This window comes from Gasterosteus aculeatus, chromosome 20, assembly GCF_964276395.1.
Source record: "Gasterosteus aculeatus chromosome 20, fGasAcu3.hap1.1, whole genome shotgun sequence".
NCBI classification, from domain to species: domain Eukaryota; kingdom Metazoa; phylum Chordata; class Actinopteri; order Perciformes; family Gasterosteidae; genus Gasterosteus; species Gasterosteus aculeatus.
The window spans coordinates 17,328,777-17,348,691 of record NC_135707.1 but is presented as its reverse complement, the minus strand read 5'-3'; the positions used below and the strand labels follow the sequence as shown (position 1 = coordinate 17,348,691).

The window sequence follows — 19,915 nt, the reverse complement described above, 5'->3', positions numbered from 1 at the left end:
CCTAAAGCTACTTTTTACTTGCCTTAGAAACGATGACATCAACCAGGTTATTTCTTTAGGATTTGAAAAAATCCTGCCACAACCAAATAATGTTACAGGGTCAGAAAACTGACCCTTTTAATCGTGTTTCATTATCTATCAAGAACTCAATACGCTGTTTCCTTTTCTCTGTCTATTGTTAGATATAAGACTAGATTATGCATACGTAAGCAGGCAAGGCGGACCGCCATGCGTCAGTCTCTATATTTAAGGTAACTGAAACAAATGGCATCTGGAAGGGCTGAAGACTTTGAGCAGAAACGTCTTGTGATCATAATTACAGCAGCTCCCAACGAACCCCGGATGCTCGTGACTTTCATCAGGGGGTGTAGTTTACACCAGCACGCATGTAGATAAGGCGGCGAACAAGTTCATTAGCGGAGTTAGCTAGCTAACAGACACCACTCCCAATTAGCCCGGAGGAGAGCGAGCGGGAGGGAACGAGAGCGACGCTGGAGTCAGATCCCTATCAGCGCCGGTCCGTGAAAAAAGGAACAGAACAGCGTGACGCGCTATCGCCCCGAATCAGCGGCTGATTGCGAAACACCCGTGACGAGAAATGAACACGAGACAGAAGATCGCCGTGCAGATTTGCTTAAGGACATACTTGTAGGGAGACGGGGGGGTAGGGGGGGACTCGCTGGGTGTTCCACATCAGGGCCCCGGCGCTCTGTGCACAGCGGCTGTATCAGATTAATAGTGAGTCCTTCTGTGTGCGCCGCCGACAAGAGGAGACAATCAGAGAAGTCGGGGCGGGGGGGGGGGGCAATCGCGGACACCACTCCAACACGAGTTGCGAAAGCGGAGATGAAACGCGCGGACAAGAAGGAGAAAAAGAAAGAAAGGAGAAGTTCAATTAAGGGATGTAGATTGTAAAGGCTTTTGTTGTTACTCAGCAAAAGGGAAAACGTCATGGAGGTGCTTGAATAGAATCACCAGCGCAGGTGGGCATGTTCCCAGCCGCCCCGGCTCGTTAAAAGGCTTCATTCGCCTTTTTTATTTTTAACGTAACGGCCATTACACATCCTATTCAGATGCACGCGCCCGGGTGATTAAAAATTATCTGTTGGAGATGGTAATCGCACCTGCTTAAACTTAAGCCAAAGAATAACAAAGAACTTTTGAATGCGGAACTATCCGAGCATTTACAAAGAGATTACAGGGGAGACAGTCTCAAACTAAATAAATTTGCTTTTAATCGCTCTGAACAGGAAGTCATGTCATTTCAAATGTCCCTATCTGATTGTCTGATTCCCCCCTCTCTTTATTCAAATTACAACATGCCCATCTGACTTTTCCGGCACAATGGGAAAAATTAAAAAGGGAAATGACCTTTCATGGCCGCCATGATGGGAGAGTGAATGGCATTATTATGCACCAAGATTAATTTCTGCCCACTCCATGCTGCCCATTGAGGAAACAGAGCGGGGGGCACAAGGGCCTCGGTGTAAATCATCACATCATTGATATGTCGACAGCGTTACATGTTGATTACGGACATGACTAGAGTGCTTTCCTTTGACCAACCCGACTCCATAGTACAAACATAGATTATATATATATATATATATATATATATATATATATATATAGTGAGAGAGAGGCAGAGATACGCGTATGTTACTGTGTTTCTCTAACTTGGATGCAGCCGTGTGCTAAGTTGCCCATTTCTCAGCTCGGCGATAAGGACACGGCGCCAAAGTCTTCAAACCGGATGTCCCTCGGCGACTCCGAAGCACTCAGGCTGTGGTTTGGTAAAACATGAAATGGGCACCGCGTCTCCTCTGCAGTTCAGCCGTGGCCACACGCCGCATGCAATAGAAATACTTTAGCCCCTAATTCTCATCCTGACGGCTAAGTGGAGACGGGAGGATAATTACAGTCAGTCGTACATGGAGTCATGCTACATCCATCCCTCCTTTTCAAAGGCGTATTTCTAACCTCAGCATTTTCTCCCTTTTTTCCCGCATGTGGTGCCTTCTTTTTGTCACGGCCCCGATAGTTCAGAGCTGACCCCCTCAGCCCCGTCCCCCGTCTGATCACAGTGATGGTTTATTACTGTCGTCCCAGCGCTCTTATCTTTAGCCAGCAATGCTCATTTCCTTCGCCAGATTTAAATGCAAATGTGAAATTTAATGATAAATGCATTATCTGATAGGTGCGATAACACTGATTCACTGTCAGTATAAAATACACACCCCGGGGGGCTTCCAGCCAGCAAGCACAACTTGCCCAAATCCACTTTTTTCTCCCTCTCTCTATCGCCCTTCTTTTCTTCCCTCTCTTCTTTCTCTCTCTGCCTTCTTTCTTTTTTTTTTCTACAAACGCATGTACCTGCAATAAATTCTGGAGGTCATTTAATGCATTAAATGGAATCGTACTTGTGCGTTCAGCAGTGTGTGCGCTGTCTTTTGCTGAGCAGTAATTGCTGTGCGACTATTTTGACCCATGTATTATCCAGTTTATATTAGCGAAAGGGCAACACAATATAAAAAAATGTTAAGTCTTCAGAAGCGCTACATCTGCTTTGCATTATGGGCACTTCTCTAAGAGATGTACCTGCTTTCTTTGAGCAGTGGTTGGTAATTGAATGTAGTGTTAACATGTCAGTGCACGGCTGCTATGATGGTTTTACTTCTTTCTTACTTTTGAAATAGAAATGTCCACAGAGGCACTTTGCTCCTTTTGCCAAAGTCAATACCCAAACTAGTCAGCATGGATTGTAAACTGGTTCCTACTGTCCGATGTCACCGCACCCCTACTCGTATTTTACGTGTTTACGTACGTGTTTGTGACTCAAGGTAAATGTTGTAAAACGCGCTTCATGTTGCACGCGGCTGTAACACGTGGTTGTAACAGTTCATGTAGGACTTGTCTTACTTGGACCATCCCAGTCATCTGGTCCCACGGTGTTGTGCCTGGTCTTCTCGCCCTGCACGTCCATCTCCGACTCTCCCGACTCTCGGTTGCCATCTTCTCCTGTGAGGCAGAAAGGAAAAAAAGTCCTCCAAAGTCATTTAAAGCACACAAAATAAGAGAATAGCAGCAATCCAAGCTCAATCCAGATATAAAGATGGTGCATTATAGACTGTGCCTCAAGGGTAGATTCTTAGGACTTTAGATATCATCCCCACCAAAGAAAATAATTCAGTTTTATAACCTTTTCCTGTAATATTTGAGTTTCACAGTCTGAAGTCGCGTGAGCCTTTGTCATTGTGTGCAACGGTCTATATATAGTTTGCCATACGTCTATTCTGCAGTGAGATCACCAGGTCCAGCTGCATACTTTTATGTAAAAAAGGAGTTCCCATGAGCGCTGGCAGGAACAGGAGGAAGCCCCGTGGAACAGGAAGGAAAGCAATGTGTGGGAGAGAGGTGGCTATTTATTACCGTTTGATCTATTGTGGAGCCAGCTAGAATGTGTGTTATAGGATGTAGTGCTGATTTACAGTCGCAGGGCTCACGCAGACCACGCTAAGGGATATTTGGGTATCTCTCTTCAGGATGCAAGTGCTTAAAGACCTTGTTAAATAGACTCCGCCTCCCAAGCAACACTGACCGGGGGCGCTTACTGTTAAAGAGAGTCTTTTTTTCATGTCTACAGTAAGAACAGTTTGCACTCACTTCATAGGCATATAAATCAGTGCTCAGTAGGTGCGCCCCCCGGTGAGGGGCTCAGAATAAACCCACTGTGGCTGGCGCAGTGGGCGTCTCTCCACACTCGGGCGGGCGAGTGCAAATGTGCTCGCGGCGCGTGGTGGCGGCTGATAGTTTGTGGAGGAACTCTTCTCCCACTTTTGTCACCGCATCGTTTTCGGCCCTTTGATGTTTAAAAAAGCCCAGTAGTTGAACGGTGAAGGACGGGCCTGGATTACTACACTGGATTACTACACTTCACACACTCGACAAGGGGGGAAAAAGGGGTCGACTAGTGGATTTAAATGTCAATGCGACAAAGACAACACATCGTAACGACGCGGCTCGCACAGCGCCTGCATTTAATAGGAAAACTGCCAAATATGATGCACATTACATACATGCTGTTGTCATATGGTTGTTTACCATATCTGTGTAGGACTCCAACCCCCCCACCACAACTTCCAAAAAGCATCCAGCGTTAGTTATTATCAACATGGCTCCAGCACTGTGCGCCCTCCGTTAAGAGGTTAATCACCGGATCAAGCGCACACACACACACACACACACACACACACACACACGCGCTTGTTTAGCTTCAATTTTTTTGATTTTTTTTTGACATGGCTCACTTCAAAGAAGGTAGCAAACATTGCCAAAAGGATGTCAGCTTTCTGCCCGGCGCTGAAAGAGGAGACGTACACGGGGGGAAAAAAGTAGATTGAAGGGAAGCGTGCAGGAAAATGTCCTACTTACAGTACGTGAGGTCATTATGACCCAGTTTTGCTTATGCAAGTGTCTGCTTGGGCTGGCGATTCACCCCCCCTCCCCGCTCCGTTCCCTTTCCCCAGTACATTATCAGGGAGCCCACTCCACTCAATTCCCCCAGTATTTATTGTTGGGCCCGGAGAACCTCTTTAGCATACCAGGCTCGTATTATGATGAGGATAACAAAGGCGCATATCAACAGTTCCTTCCAATGGAGCGGAGTTAGGGGAAAAAAAGAGAAAAAGCCGGCGAGATAACATTAAAGGCACTACCTTGATCTCAGGCGAACATGTTAAGCCCTGTAACGAAACGTATTGGAAGTGTTTAATTACAGCCCGGGAAATGAAGCTACAAGATGATTCCTTAATTAAGCAGTGATTAAGGATTTTCTGCCTTCTATCTAGTGCAGTTTGCAGTGCATTTTAAATACAATCGCCTCGGCAACCTCACAGGGAACAATGTCACAGGGCTTTGATGAAGTTTTCCTGCACAAATGTCACATGGCGGAGGGAGAAGTGCTGGAGCAGCACTCCTTTGCTTACAGTGCGGCTTGATAAAAACCTGCAATACGGAGGGAACGTGGAGGCTCGTTTTTGAAGGGTTTTAAACGACAGAGCAGATTTGCGCTTTATGATAGAGGCCCAGATTGATTGAGGGACTCCATTTCATTTGCCGAGGTCCACGGCAAGTAATAGAGATTGCGCCTTGTTTTATCATTTGAATTGAAACCCTCTGCCGTCTTATCAAGGGAGACAGATTGTCAATGATCATCCTCTACATTATCACCTAGATCATAATTTACATCTGGCTTAGGCTCCATTCCTCGCGCAATCAAATGGAGATACTTAAGGTTGAGTGAGAGAAGGCTGAACAGAAGGGACGGGGAGGAGGGGAGGGAGAGGGGGGGGAGGCCTGCTGGGCGAAGGGTTGGCGGGCATGCAAGAGGAGCCAGTGAGCTGTTAAAATCAGCCCTATCGCCGCTCTATCAAAGGACAGCTCCCTGGCCAAATCGCAGTGGCACGCAGCGCGCCGCGCGTCCGGGTCAATAAGCTTATAGGCGATTTACACAAACAATTCCTGGAGCAAGGTAGCAACAAAGTCGTATTGGCTTTTTTTCCCCTCCCCCCCCACCTCTTTTTCTTTGCATTGTTTCTGCCAAGGAAGCCCTTGAAAATGTCAATCTCCCGCGCGTGACTCTAAGGAGCTCAGAGCGCTCTAATCCTGACCACTGAGTCCAGAGACAGGTCGCAATTCCTGCAAAATGCACTATAAGTATTTTTTAAGTCTTCGTATGAGATTGCACAGTTTTCTGTGTGTTACTAACCCGCTGCCACTTTCCTAAACCCATCCCAATCTCGCTAGTGTTTGAGCTCGGCAGTGATTTCCGGAATGTGGTATTAGGGTTATGTGTGTGTGTGTGTGTGTATGTGGGTGGGGGGGGGGCGGCTGGTGTCCCGCTCCACCACCACCATTGGTAGTGCCACTCTGTCGGTGTTGCATATTTGCGTGTTGATGCAGATTACACTGCGACAGATGAAGTCCTATCCAGGAAGCAAACGTATTTACCAAAGTCAAGCGTAGCTGCAAGACTTCCCTGCTATCTGAAAAATAGGTCTGCATTGCGTGCAATTTGTGGTAGGCAGAGGCCGCTGCGATGGAGGGAGGCTATTAGTGAAATGCCTTGCCACTGTCTCTTTAAACGCCAATAAATTCCCATCATTACAGAATCTGGCAGTTTTTCTCCCTGTCTGCAGCCCGGGTCTTTATCTCGCTCTGCCTCAGTCTCTGAGCATGTAGATCTGGCCCAGTTAGATTGTCATACTTAACAAACATTAATGATTAATTTCCTCCACTGAGTCAAATGGGGCTAAAGGGATGACGCGATTCATGTTATCGCGCCGCAAATTAGCATTTCTCCATATTCTCCAGCATCGACTGTGCATTAAAATTCCACATTTGCCATTCTGGGCACCGGCAGCTGTGGCGAAAGCGCCAAGCAGATCTTCCTCCCAGTGTTGCTGGGGATCCTGATTACCTCTGTTGCACAAAGAGTGGCATAATTAATTCTTCCTCTTTCCGTTGGTTACGCCTCTGACCGCCTCAAGTCAAAATGCTCACGACAGGTTATTGGGCGGGTCAAGGTGGGGAGCTCTCGCTCTTCACTTGCACGGTGATGAAATGTTCCTGCCTACGTACAGTGTTTTCCGGTAATTTCAGGAGAGATCAATGTGTTTTCGACAGCAATCAGAAAACTCACATGGAGGGAAATGAGATACACAAAATAAAATCCATCATCGGAGCTAACTTGGGAAGGCGCTTGTCATCAGTCAACAGGCACACAAAGGGAACAGCTGGTGGCAGCACCATGTGCTGAACTCCACAGATAGCCAACAATAAAAGACGAGGTGAAACAGCAAGGTGAAATTTCACAATTTCAGTAAAAAAAAGAACAAAAGAGTTGCCACTCAAAAACCATGCCACTATAAAAAAAGGGTATCTTTCTTACAATTATGGAGCCTGGGGGGGGGACTATAAATCTTGCTTGCTGTTGAACCGCCTGTGGACTCTTCACAAGCAGAGCTCCATAAATGTGAAATTGTACCGAGCAGGAGAAGTTATTTGAGGCACGGTGCGGTTTCAATGGAAAGGAAAAACCAAGGTTATTTCTTTTGATGTGTGGCCTTTTTTTCCCCTCTAACCCCCCTGCATATTAAACCCTCTTCCTTCTCTCGCCTGCTTGGTTTACCTTAAAGTATCATCAAGGTATGACCATCAAAATATAATCATTCCAAATTCAGAGCATTAACGTAGCGTTAAAGAGCTATTTGCAATGCAAAGGCCGGCGAGAATAGTGATGTCTGCTTTAGAAGCAGCTGGCTGCCGGCTAGGTGGAGGTTGCCATGTTGAGAGCCGTACAGAGACAGTCCTCCAAACATGATGCTAGTCACTTGGCCTCCGAAGGGGACGCTGCCCTGGCTAAAAGAAAGCCTTTAATGCACCTTTAAAATGTTTTGAGGAATTCAGTCAATACATAAAATACACACGTTGGTGTTGAGATTACCACACACTAAAAAATAATTTCACAAAATGTGCAATTTGCATATTTAAACACACACACACACACACACACACACACACACACAAAGGATTGTCTTGGTGTAGGTGTCTTTAAAATGTGTGTCATTTTACAACACTACAATACATAACTTGAATCATTTTTTGATCTATAGCAAATTGTAAGTTGGCTTATTTGAGGAAATTGCCCTTTCTTGTTTCTTGTTCTTCTGAGTTTGTATCTCTATGGTTGAAAGCACTTATTGTAAGTTGCTTTGGATAAAAGCGGCAGCTAAATGACATGTAATATAATGTAATCAATCAAGTCTCCACAAACACTAAATGCTCTTTTGTCATTGTGATCTATACTCTGGAGGTTTTATAAAGGGTTTGTTAATATATCATATTATTCATTTATTTCATTCCTAAGAACATGTTTTTTTGTCAGTCTATGGAATCACTCATATAAAAGACAGGTGCCACTAGTGATGAGGGAAGCAAGCAGATACATGTTTGTTGATGGGGGTCACAGGTGTACAAGGTTAGCAACCACTCATGAAGATAATACAGAAGGTCTTTGTATGTCGCTTCCCCTCTTTAAAATGAATTTCACTCGCTGCTTACTATCGGTGAGATTTAACATTTCATGCTGCAAAGTCAAGGCTAACCCTCCAAATCACGTCCGTGTGAACACCAAAGACCATCGAGCGTCGCGACACCATTAACTAAACGGGCTACGGGGTCAACCGCCGCCCCGTTTAGAGGTTCCCGAGCCTCGGACCAAGGCGGGACGCCAAGGTGCTCCTCGCACTTATCTGGGGAGTCCCTGTTCTGCAAGGGCAAGGCAAATGGCTGAGTCTTTGGTGGCATTCAACTTCTTGACCTTTGCGCCTTTAAGCGGCTTTGCTACTTCACCGCACTCTGATCAAAGTTAATAAGTGCTTCATATGTTAATGAAAATTGGTACTCCTCTTTGTGTTCCTACAGCTTTTTAATACCTATTATAGACTGAAACTTTTAATGGAGGTTTTAGGTCCCCCTGACAAGCCCATTTCAGAGAGTGACTACACAGATACAAGGCTAAGCTAAGACCAGAGAGTCACTGCTCAGTGGAGGAACCTCACACGGGAGACCTTATTCTCCGGGAAGCAGCAGCAGATAAAGGCCATGGGATGAGTGGCTGCTTTAAAAGCCACGTTCAAGTCCGCACAGGGCTAATTACCGCACACCATCACATTTTCAGAGGGTTTAGTTAATCAAGGGGGCTCTCTTTACCCCCCCCCCCAGTTATAGTCGAGGAATAACGCACTTAAAACCATTTAATGCCGCCAGGATTGCGTCCCGTTTAATTCGCGGCGCTTTCGCATAAGTGGGGTAAATTTAAGCCACTCCGACGTTCGTTTTAAATAGACCTAATGAAGGGAGGGATCATGGGGGAAACGGCTACACCTGATGATTGCACACAACTTGCCAACGAGGAAAAGAAAAGACATTTGGATAGTACACGATTTAGGTCTTACGAGGCAACGGGAGACTTAGCTTCTGTAAGCCCAGATAGCAAAGTAATAGAAAAGAATCTGACTGGTAAGGCCCGTGTATGACGAGGAGCAGATTACCAGTCCCTGGCCAGAGAGCAGCACTTGACATTTGGGATTGCTATTGGGTGTTGACTTTGTTCATAAACATGGGAAGCAGATTTGAGGTCTCGCTCCTGACACGGTTTTAACAAAACAATGGGAATATCCAACAGCTCTGACAAGGTTCTTTGAAGATTTTTCACAAGTTGCCCCCCCCCCATTCCTATTCCTGCTGCCGCCACTAGTGTGTACTCCAACATCTAGTTCATGGCTACTGGGCTATTACAAGACCATACGTTCCACTTTGAAGTTTGTGTAAGGGCACATTACGCCGGAGACAAAGGCGAGAGCCAACGAAGCGTCGCCGGTAATTGCAATTTCCGAACAATTGCGCCGTTCGACTTTTCCCAAAGAACAAAAGGGAAAGTGGTTATTGATACGATTACTGGGGCATAGCCTACCTCGAAAAACATGAAAGATTTGTTTTTCTCCAATAATGTAATCCCACGAGGCACATCAGTTTAGAAGTGTGGAGGAATAATTCTAAACAATTTCCCCTTTGAAAGGAGAAAGAGGAGGCAGGCATTCAAAGCATCGGCCCTTCATTAAAAAGTCAAATTTATGGCATCCGTGCGCCAGTAAGAGCGGCGGCGGGGGGGGGGGACACCTGGGGTTGTGGCAGCCATGCGGCTAGGGGGGAGGGGGGGGGGAGGCGGGACAAGTCTGTCATCTTCACACTGTAACCTGGAGCAGACCCCAAATTAGCTCCTGTGATGGCGAGGTGTGACGGAAAATGAAACAAACACACAAAGAAGCCGTCTAATTGAATCGGAGTTCAAAGGGGGCGCGCCGGGGCGCTTTCATGGTGCTGGACCTCCGAGCGCCAGCAGGAGCCGCCTCGCGCTCACGGGGCCTCAGCGGCGGGAAGCCGGAGGAGGTGTGTACGGTAAAAAGGTAAAGAAGCACTGCGCACAGTGAGCAGTGAACACGCACCTTTGCTGCAGAAGTACTCCATGTCTTCACAGCTCATGTTCTCCGCCTCGAACTCGGCGGAGAAGGTCTCCTCCGCCGAGAACTCGTCTTTGGCCAACAGCTCGTTCTCCTCGGAGACGCACTCCTCCTCCTCTTCCTCCAGGCCATCCTCCAAAGGACCTGAGGGAACACACACACACACACACACAAGGGAGATGTTGAGCGGTTTCATCACATCCTTCAGGCTCTCGCTCTTTCTCTGCTTGTTTCTTTTGTTGAGACACGGCGGATGTAGAGCAGCACATCGCTGCACCGACTGTCGCTCCACGTTCAGACACGCGGCATCGACAAAGATTAGGCAATGTCAATAAACGTCATATTCCACTGAGGTGCTTCCTTTAAGGCTTTTGAAAAGAAGCCAAGGTGAGCGCCGATGTTAATCCACTACACCTGCAAAACAAAACATCGACGGGAAGAAAAAACGAAGAAAAGTTCCCTTCCAGACCTTTCAAACAGGCATCAGAATAGGAGGAGGAAAGAAAATACTTTTATTAATTTGTTAGCCTTATCACAGGGTACAATGTTGATTTTCCATTTACATTCCGTGCCTCCGGGTAATACACCAGAGCAATCTTAAAGGAGACACTATTCCGTGTGATTAATGTTTTCCCCCCTCTGTGCAATATTATTTCCTTAAATCTAAATGATTCCGGGCTTTTGCTCGTAGCTGTACATCTCCTTCCCCCATTTGCATATTGCCATTCTTGCTTCAATCAAGGGCGCTGATGGAATTACTGTAGTGCCACCCGGGATTGTGTTAGCGCCGGAAAAACACCTCATCCGGCGTTTGAATGCTAATACGATGATGTGCATCCGGCGCACCTCTCCATGCCGCCAAAACACGCCTGCCGCTGACGTTGTCTTGCCCGTCCCGCGTGCGATATCCCCCCCTCCCTCCTGTTTGTTCTATTGTAGCGCCGGCGAGGCCCCCTCGGCTCTAATAAAGCAATACTTTGAGTTCAGAAAGCAGGGCCTCTCCTGTTTCTCTTTCTTCCCTGGCAGCGAGCCTCGCGAAGGACCCCCCTGATGTCCGCCAAACGCTCGCTCTTTTCATTAGTCTTATAAATTACCCCTTTGTAGGAAGCGCCGCATCTGCAGGACGCCGCGGACATGAAAAGAATTAGCGCACAGATCTCCTAATAGACACCGAGGAGGCAAACAGGAGTGGCGCTTTTCAAATTAGGATACAGTTTTATGATCTTATCCGGCGCCTTCCGCTGATTTCGCCGAGGAGCGAAGCGAGGCGTGAAGTGACTCCATGAGGCGACCATCGCTCAAGATGATGCTGGGAGATAAATATCGCAGCATCAAGGGGAGATTGTACGACTGGCGTAAAAAAAAAAGAATAAAAAGGCTCCTGCCAAGGCAATCGAGGACAGTGCGAGGAGAAACGCGTTTCCACACACACACACACTCCGTACACATTCCATTACACAGCTGAATAAGAACTGTGTGTACAACTAAACGATTCTCCCTCTGTTGCCGGCAAATACAGCGGCGCCATTGCACCGCGGAAAATAGACCTACAGTGTCGTGCGATAATAAGGGTAAAGGGAGATTAAAGATAAACTTCATGGTCAATAAGACACAAAGATTAGGGAGATAAGATGAGATAGAATTGAGGTTTAATAGACTCGGAATAAGGGCATCTCACTTCCCCACTCCAGCAGATAGTAACTAAATGGAGCTTTTTCAAAGCCACCGGAGGCCTTTCTGAATATGGAAAAATGAAACACTGCAACCTAGACTGAGACCTTAAAGGGGGCGGGGGGCGGGGGGGGGGGGGGCACTGATGGCTACTTCTGGGGCGCGGCGTAGATTAACAAAGTTTGTGAGCATTCTCACATGTTTAGTTTATTATACAGTATTCATTGCATGGAGGGACCTGAAATTATTTCAGAGACAGCCATGATAAGAATAATGACTTTCTAAACGACCAGCACCACACTCCTAACTCATTTTCTGATAGCGGCGTGCCCCCCCTCCCTCCCCCACCCTGCTATATTTAGTTGTGTACTGTTTAAAATCCTGTCACATTCGCCGGTGTGACCCGCGCCTCTCGCTGCGTCTCTATAGGGCCCCGGTGGAGTGTGTGCGGCCGCGCCCGCTTATCAGCCGCACGCTGCAGCTCAGATGGCCAATGACACGGCGGGGAGACAGCGACACGGCCCGCCCCAAAACTGCTCGTTAGGAAACAGAGGCAGGATTGTGTACAAAGCAGTTTTGGAAACTTTGGAAAGGGAGGTTTTTTAGGTGTCTTGTCCCTGTGATACGGACTCTGATTTCCATCATTTCAAATGTTTGCAAGAGAAAAGCCTGAAATACAAATGGAAGCTTTTAAAGGCAGCACCAAGAAGAACTTTTCCTAGATGCAACAGTAATGTCAGCCTCTCTAATGTCAGCTGGTCATCTGGAGAAGACGTCACGTTGCCCATCAAAGCAGGAGGTTGTCCACTTAGAACCCAGAGGGAAGCTAAATATCTGATTCCAGGGTTTAATTCCTCACTGTGTGATTAATGGGATATTATTTCATGTGTAAGGCAACATCAGGCTTGATTTGAACATGTAAGAAATAAATAGATATAAATGAGTCATGTTGTAATAAGACCACATGGTAAAACAAATTATGGGAATTACAATTCTGTAAAGAAGCGTCATCCTTTTCTAAGGCCAATTTCAGTATGTTACATTTGACTGATGAAAATGTAGAATTAATGAAATGAATAGATTAACTCCATTCTCACAGATACCCGATCCAGCTATTTAAGTCAATTATAAATACATAATTGCCATAAAGGTTTTTGTTACATAAGGAATGTTTCAAATATGACCTTCCTCTGAAATTCCTCCTCTTCAAATTGTGGATTCCTAAACATTTTCCAACGAACGGGACGTTGCCTCATTCCAACTCATCACAGGTGGTAAGGGTCAAAAAACGGCTGAATCCCTCGGCCGTGGAAATGAGTGATTAGATAAATATCATGAGTCGCTGTCTCACAACGCTTCCCGTCTCTCTCAAGTGCGGAAGTGGCTCAAGGTGGCAAATCCCCCACAGAGAAAAGGGCCCCGCCCTGAGGGGTATCACCCGCGTTCATCGGCCCCTTCCTCCGCCGACCGGAGGATAAAAAAAGAAACCTCAGCCGCCTGTTCAAACAGCGGTGCAGCCAGGAACCGCCAATGCTAATAGAGCCATTGGTGGCTGAATGCGAGGCCCGATCACAGGGGCTCTTTTGTCCGCGGCGTGGCCTCTGTCTGATAGGGATCGGCCGTGCGGAGTGGCGCTCCGGAGAGAGGGGTATGGTAATGCCCCCGCTGAGTCCATCAAACGGGGGTGATACCCTGAGACCATATGACGGACAGAGGATTAATGAGTCACACAGGCAGAGGGGACGAGGACAGAGGGGACGGAATGAGCGTATCTCACAGGATGAAGGTGAAACACAAAATGGCAGAAACGACGCGTGTGCAAAAGTGCACGAGCGGCCTCTTATTTCACGGCCAGGCTTCCTTTTTTTCCCGCGCGGCGCCGGTGGCCGGGCTGTGATAGCGATGCGTCGCCCTATCAGCGGGCTCCACGGTGCGATGCGTGGATCACAAACCCGGCCTCCGCTACGGCGCCCTAATTAGAGGTGAGGTAATTGAATCTGACAGAACAAAGCGGCAAATCTCTATAAGCACGGAAGTGGTTTATTTATTTGTTTATGTCGCTCCCGCCTATACACTTTTGCATCCAAAAGGTCCATTGAAAACGTGTCCAAGCTGGCCGGGGGGATAAAACGCAGCACCTGAGACTAAACACGAATGCATAATGCAGCCCTAAAAAATAAATTAAAAAAACAACGGGGCTCAACTCTCTGCCAACTGCGCTGCCTGTGACTGGTCCTTTTGTGCCAACACTGATACTGGGGCCTTCCTTGCTTCCAGGGCGAGCACACACACACACACACACACACACACACACTGCAAAACCCTTCACACTGCTGCAGGGAGGAAGTGTAGACTTTGTCTCAAGTAGCCGTGCGCTCACATTGTACATCACGCTGGCTGTTTATCTCCACAGCTGGAGAGAAAAGTGAGAAACAACAAAAACAAAAACACGTTTGACTCGTCTTGCACGAAGAACTGGGGAGGCTGAGAGAGGAGGGGGGGGGGGGGGGGGGGGGGAGGAGGGACTGGGGGCCATCCTCTCTCTCCTCCGCTCTAATGACCTTTGGGAAGCAGAGGGCTCCCTCAGCCTTGGAGGAGTCTTAGTGTATATGTTACAGGGCTCAAGCCTCTAATTTAATCCTTGATCACTGTAATGAAATAGATACCATTTGCGCAACTCTTAATGGCTTAATATGCTGCAGGAACGCTCAAAGGAATTCCTCGTTTATAACATCGTCTGCGTAAATGTGACCAAAAAAAAAATCCTCTCTCCGCGCTGCACTCTGTGATCAAACTAAATGTGGAGCTAAAGCCGTAGCAACAGTCCAAAGTAAATTACCGTTTGTATTTTGTCTGTGAATGCAGAGTGTGTGTGTGTGTGTGTGTGTGTGTGCGCTGGGCGGAGCGGCTTCACTGCAGACTGATGTGTTCTCAGAGCGCGCTGCCTGTGACCAAGAATAAGCGATGGCATTGTTTAACTAGATTTTACGGTTGCTAAGCAATGTAATTCTCGTGATTAGAAATGGCTGCCTCCCTAAATTCGGGCACTTACAATCAACAGTCAACAAAAAGTCCCCACCGAGCGCTCGTCTGGAAATCTGGAAATGAAAAGGACGTTTTCTGTGTGCTTAAATGAGGTCACATGCTCGTGAAACACACGCACCGTTGAGCGCGGACGCCGTTCTGTCTGTTCTGCGGCGCCGCGGAGATGACAAGGCGCCTAGAAGCCGTCTAAACGTTGACGCGCGCTGCCATGCGGCCGGTCGGAGGCCGGCGCCACGGCTCCACGTCGCCGCCCCGCGTTGCCCGGACGCAGAGTAACAGTCAGTCCACTCAAACGGAAAAACAAACAGGACCGTTTCTGTTCCCGTTCCACAGCGAGTTCCGCGGAGTCGCCTGGAAGGCCCGTGTCCGTCTGGACCGCTGAGGCGGGAATAACGCGCTCTCACTTGGTTATCCAACGGGTTGGAATCGCGGCGCCACGAGGACATGCTGGCATTTGACCACGCCATTAAAATGCTGGAGGCACCTCTGAGTGCGCCCGAGGGCCTCAGCAGATGCCTGCCAGCTTCTCTGCGGAGTTCGCCGGGCTCCCCGGCTCGCTCTGCCGCCTCCGCTCGCCATCTCTGGAGCCTTTTTCCAGAGACCCGAGTGGACGGCGGCGCGACGTCCTTCCCCCGTTAAGAGTCCCGGAGCCCGCTCTGTAGCAGGTCGACCCTCGGGAGGATTGAGAATGTTTGTTTAAAATGGCCGCTCGGCTGCGTTCAGGCGCCCCGCGCTGCTTCCTGCGTCGTCTCTGCCGGCTGAGTGATTTATTAATGTCGTTCTGCAGCTTATAAGGAAATAAAAGTCAAGCGTGTGCCCGTACACCGGACGTGACAGCTGAAACAAAGCAGGTAAAATATGTGCGTTCTTAATTACGGGTTTATAAGCGGGCTTTTTCCAGCAGAACGTTCACTTTTAATGAAGCCATTGAGTGAGGCTCCTCCAGGGAGCTATCATGGCTAAGTGGGGGCATCCATCTTCAGCCATTGGCTGGTGTGCAGACGAGCGGAGGCTCTGTCTGCGGCGCGCTCACCTCATATTGGATCACTTTATCTCCACTAAGTAAAAGTCGTGTTGGACGGCGCTAAAAGGGGGCGAGGAAAGTACTTTTTTCCTGCAGCGAGCGGCGGCGAGGACGGGACTGTTTTCACCCGGGCACGAGATGCCTCCGCTGAACCCGCCCCCGATATGAAATAAAAAGGCATCATATGCAGAACAATGGCTGGTTGCTGAAGCAGCAACGTTGTGAACTCCGCCTCTGCAACAATTAGCTTTCAGTCAAGCGGCATTTGAAAGAATTTAATTGGGGAGCCTTTAGAAAAAGGAAAAAACCTGATTACTGTATCAAATAATGCAGATAAAACAATATTTCCCCATCAAGGAATTTCTATGAAATGGATATATCTAAGATGTCAATTTCATTCCAGTATTGTGAACCATGTGGGGGGGGCGGGAGGGTGTGTGTGTGTGTGTGGGGGTCCTTTTGCTATAAATTCTTCATTAATTCAATTCTAATTTTCCTCTGGTTCCTATTTCTTCTATTGATAGTTCCACTCCTTAATACCTCAGATAAAGGGGGGGGGGGGGGGGGCTCTGTGGAGACTGTGGGCAGCAGATATGATCTAAATATTACCAATGCCAAAAGAAGTGTGAAGTCTGATGAACATTTCAAAAGAACAATTCTTTATGGATCAGCTCAATCTTTTCCACTTTTTAATTAAAAGTAAAGAAAATAGAAGTTAATTATCCTGTAAAAGATTAGCTGGTGGGCATCTTTCTGTAAATTACTTCTAATTAAAAGGAAATTGTCAAATGACATTCAAAGCACTGTCCTTTAAAACACACAGACTGAGATGGGCTTTCACCCCCCCGTCCTCCCCCCTCAGCCTCCCTCCTAATTCTTGATCTGTCCGTGTGAAGCTTCTTGCTGGAAGATTAGGATTCTGCCAATGCACGCACACACACACACACACACACACACACACACACACACACACACACACACACACACACACACACACTCTCTCTCTCTCCCGGCTCGCTGGGTAGCCGGCGTGTAGCACACTGTGAAATAGTGCTGCATCAATGGGAGATAAATACTCATCATCGATAAATGATTGCAGTGATTAGCTGCTCGGAACCGGCCTGTTGCCTCAGGTCGACCTTCACTTTTTGTTTATTTTTAGAAATATCTAAACTCTGCAGGTTCATTTATTCATTCAGAAAAAAGAAAACGTAAGCGAGCAGTTCCCAGAGCGTGAGATGACGACACAATTATTCTTAACCAAAAAACACTCATTTGCCTCCTAATGGGAGTCGAGAAAAGCTGGCAAATGCAAAAACAGCTGCAACCAAAACATGTTTGAAGCGGTTTTGCTTTAAAAGTTAAACTTCATGCGTTGAACCAGTTTCCTGTCGATCAATGGATCCACTGTAACGGTTTAACCTCCAGCATCCTCATCGGCCTCCATTACGATTCAAAGCCTTCAGCTTGCACGACACTTTACCCGCCACCGAAACAAAAGAATTGCAACAGCCATGAACACACACACACACACACACACACACACACACACACACACACACACACACACACACACACACACACACACACACACACACACACAGACGGAGCTCTTCACCAAACCCCTGCTCTCATCACTTCACAAATACATGATGAATCAGACCGCCTCCTTTCTGCGTGCGCACAAACTGTGTGGCTTTCATCGGATTCTGTGCAGGTTTCATCAGCCGCCGCCGAGCTCGGCTGTTGTGTCGAAAAACCAGATTCCAGCAGTTGTGGTTGCGACAGAAGAAAGAGAAAGACAGAGAGACACAGGGAGAGAGGGAGAGAGAGCGAGGAAAACAGTGTTGAAGCCCCTCCATCTGCTGCGGCTAATGATGATGCTCTCCCTGGCCTGCAGCAGAACTGCGCGAGGGAGATTTACACTCATAATGCCCCTGAGGAGGAGGAGGAGGAGGAGGAGGAGGAGGGGGGGGGGGGAGGAGGAGGAAGCTGCACCTCGCTCCCAAAACACCGTCACTCCATCACTTCCTATATGATGGCTGGCAGAGCAGGTGACAATGGACCGGCAACAATGTGTTTTTGTGTCGCCTGACAAGTGCCTTATTTGGTTGACATCAGCCGCCTCGGCGTCTGAGGAGCGACGGCGAAGCACGCGGCAGAAACGGATGACACCATCGAGGCGGCGTGCATTGTCGTAACAATCACACCAGGCTATGTTTAAAAAATATATATTAAAAAAACACAGCCAGGAGTGTGTGTGTCTGATAGGAGTGACTGAGGAGGGAGAGGTGGCTGTCTCTGCCATACACTAATTGGAATGATGGCGGGGGGAGGGGGGGGGGGGGGGGGGGGGGGGGGCGTCGCAGTGAGCCAAACTCAAACCCCTTTTTTTTCTCCATTCCCACAATTATAAAGGTTTATAAGTTGTAATTGGCCTTGATTTCGGGGAGCTTTAGACCGGCTTCACAGCTCTGTGTGGGACCAGCCTGACATCCATCTCCCTAACACACGCCGCTTAAATGGTGGGAGGCAGAAAGAAAGACTTTGTGTGAGAGGGAGGGAGATTGTTGCAGGCGGAGATGTACGGAGCTCCACTCCTCAGGGATGAGTGTTCACACACACACACACACACACACACACACACACACACACACACACTCACGCAGTAAATGGAAGCGGCGCAGCTCTGACCTTCTTCAGCGGGTAGAAGCAGCGGCGCTGTCAAAATATTGCCTCAGAAATGACAATCCACCTCACCGGCCCCGAGCCGCGACACGGCAGGCAAGTGGCGAGGGGGGAGCCGCTGATCCCGGCGCTACAAAATATATGTGTGTGTGTGTGGGGGGGGGGGTAGATATCCTAAACATATTTATAATCAGCCAAACAGATAGACAAGTCTGAGACAACACAAATAAAAAGTAGTGAGGAGAAGCATCCTCAACTCCGTGGAGAGTACCTCCATCATAAAATAATCCCCCCCCCCACGACGCCTCCTCCTTTTCCCCCCCCAAAAAAATCACAAGCAAATTACAAGTGCTCTGAGAGGAAGCTTGGGAGGAACAAAGACAGGCAGCCATAATTATATCTTGGCGTGTATAGCATGTCAATGGGCCACCTTTCGTTCTGGAGGGCATCCCCCCCCCCCTCCCCCCGGGCCCCCCAGGCATCAAAATGATGTCCAAATTATTTTGTGCTCTATTGCAGCATGGCGGCATCATCATATTTACCGGCGGTGCATTATGGCAACACTGATGTTTACACCTGTCTGTGCGCGCAGGCGAGGTTTACACTCAGTAATTTAGCAAATGTACAGTATGCATATGAGCTCGTTGGCAGGGATTTAAATTAGGTCAGAAATGGAATACATCAATAGCAACCCATATGTGCATCTTTTCCCTTTTCTTTTTCCCCCCCTGTCTCTCACCCCCCCCCCCACTCCCTCGCCTCCCCGGCCGTCTTTGCTCAGAAGCTTGGCGACGAAGCAGCTCGACGACTGCAGAAGTGTGATATGTGCAAATCACATTTGCAGATGAGCTTGAAACTCCCTTTTAATATTCAGATATCAGACATCGTGCACCGAGGAAGCCCGCTAAGACGTGATTCTGGGGCCGCGGTCGTGTGGTAGAGGGTGGGGGGGGGGTTAGAAGGGAAAAAAAAAAAAAACACAAGATCCGCGTCATTAAGGGAATCGTTGGAGGCTCGGTTTACATTTTACATATTTCAGGAAAAATGTACGACCAAGTAAAAACATCACCGGTTATCTGCGATAACAATGCAAATTTTTTTGTCAGAGAGCGCGTGAAGATTCCGTCGAAAATCCAAAGTCGCTCAGGTCTTTTCTTTGCGTCTTCATGTCTCCCTCTCTCTCTGTCTGGCTTAACACCCTCAGCTTATTGGGGCTTTGATTTCCCTGCTATTTCCTCCCAGAGAAGTCAACCAGCCTTGTGGAGTCGAGGGCGGTGGAAGGTATGTTTACCGGGGAAACGTGTCCCCGCCGCCTGCCAACGGCTCATCAAACGCGCGGGGCCCCAGCGGGGGGGGGGGGGGGGGGCGCCAGCCCGGACGGCGCTTGGGACGTCGGAACGCTTCT

The 19,915-nt window shown here is 48.1% G+C and overlaps 1 protein-coding gene across 2 annotated transcripts in view; it reads right to left on the bottom strand.

Annotated features, from left to right (window-relative positions):
* Positions 1-19,915, bottom strand: part of zfpm2a (zinc finger protein, FOG family member 2a) — a 108,037-nt gene that overhangs the window by 68,536 nt on the left and 19,586 nt on the right. For both annotated transcript variants that reach the window (XM_040165036.2, XM_040165037.2), the window contains exons 2-3: positions 10,068-10,226; positions 2,920-3,018 (exon numbers count right to left, since the gene is read on the bottom strand). In XM_040165036.2, the coding sequence (XP_040020970.2) occupies positions 2,920-3,018; positions 10,068-10,226 (258 nt within the window). The remainder of the gene's footprint in view (positions 1-2,919; positions 3,019-10,067; positions 10,227-19,915) is intronic.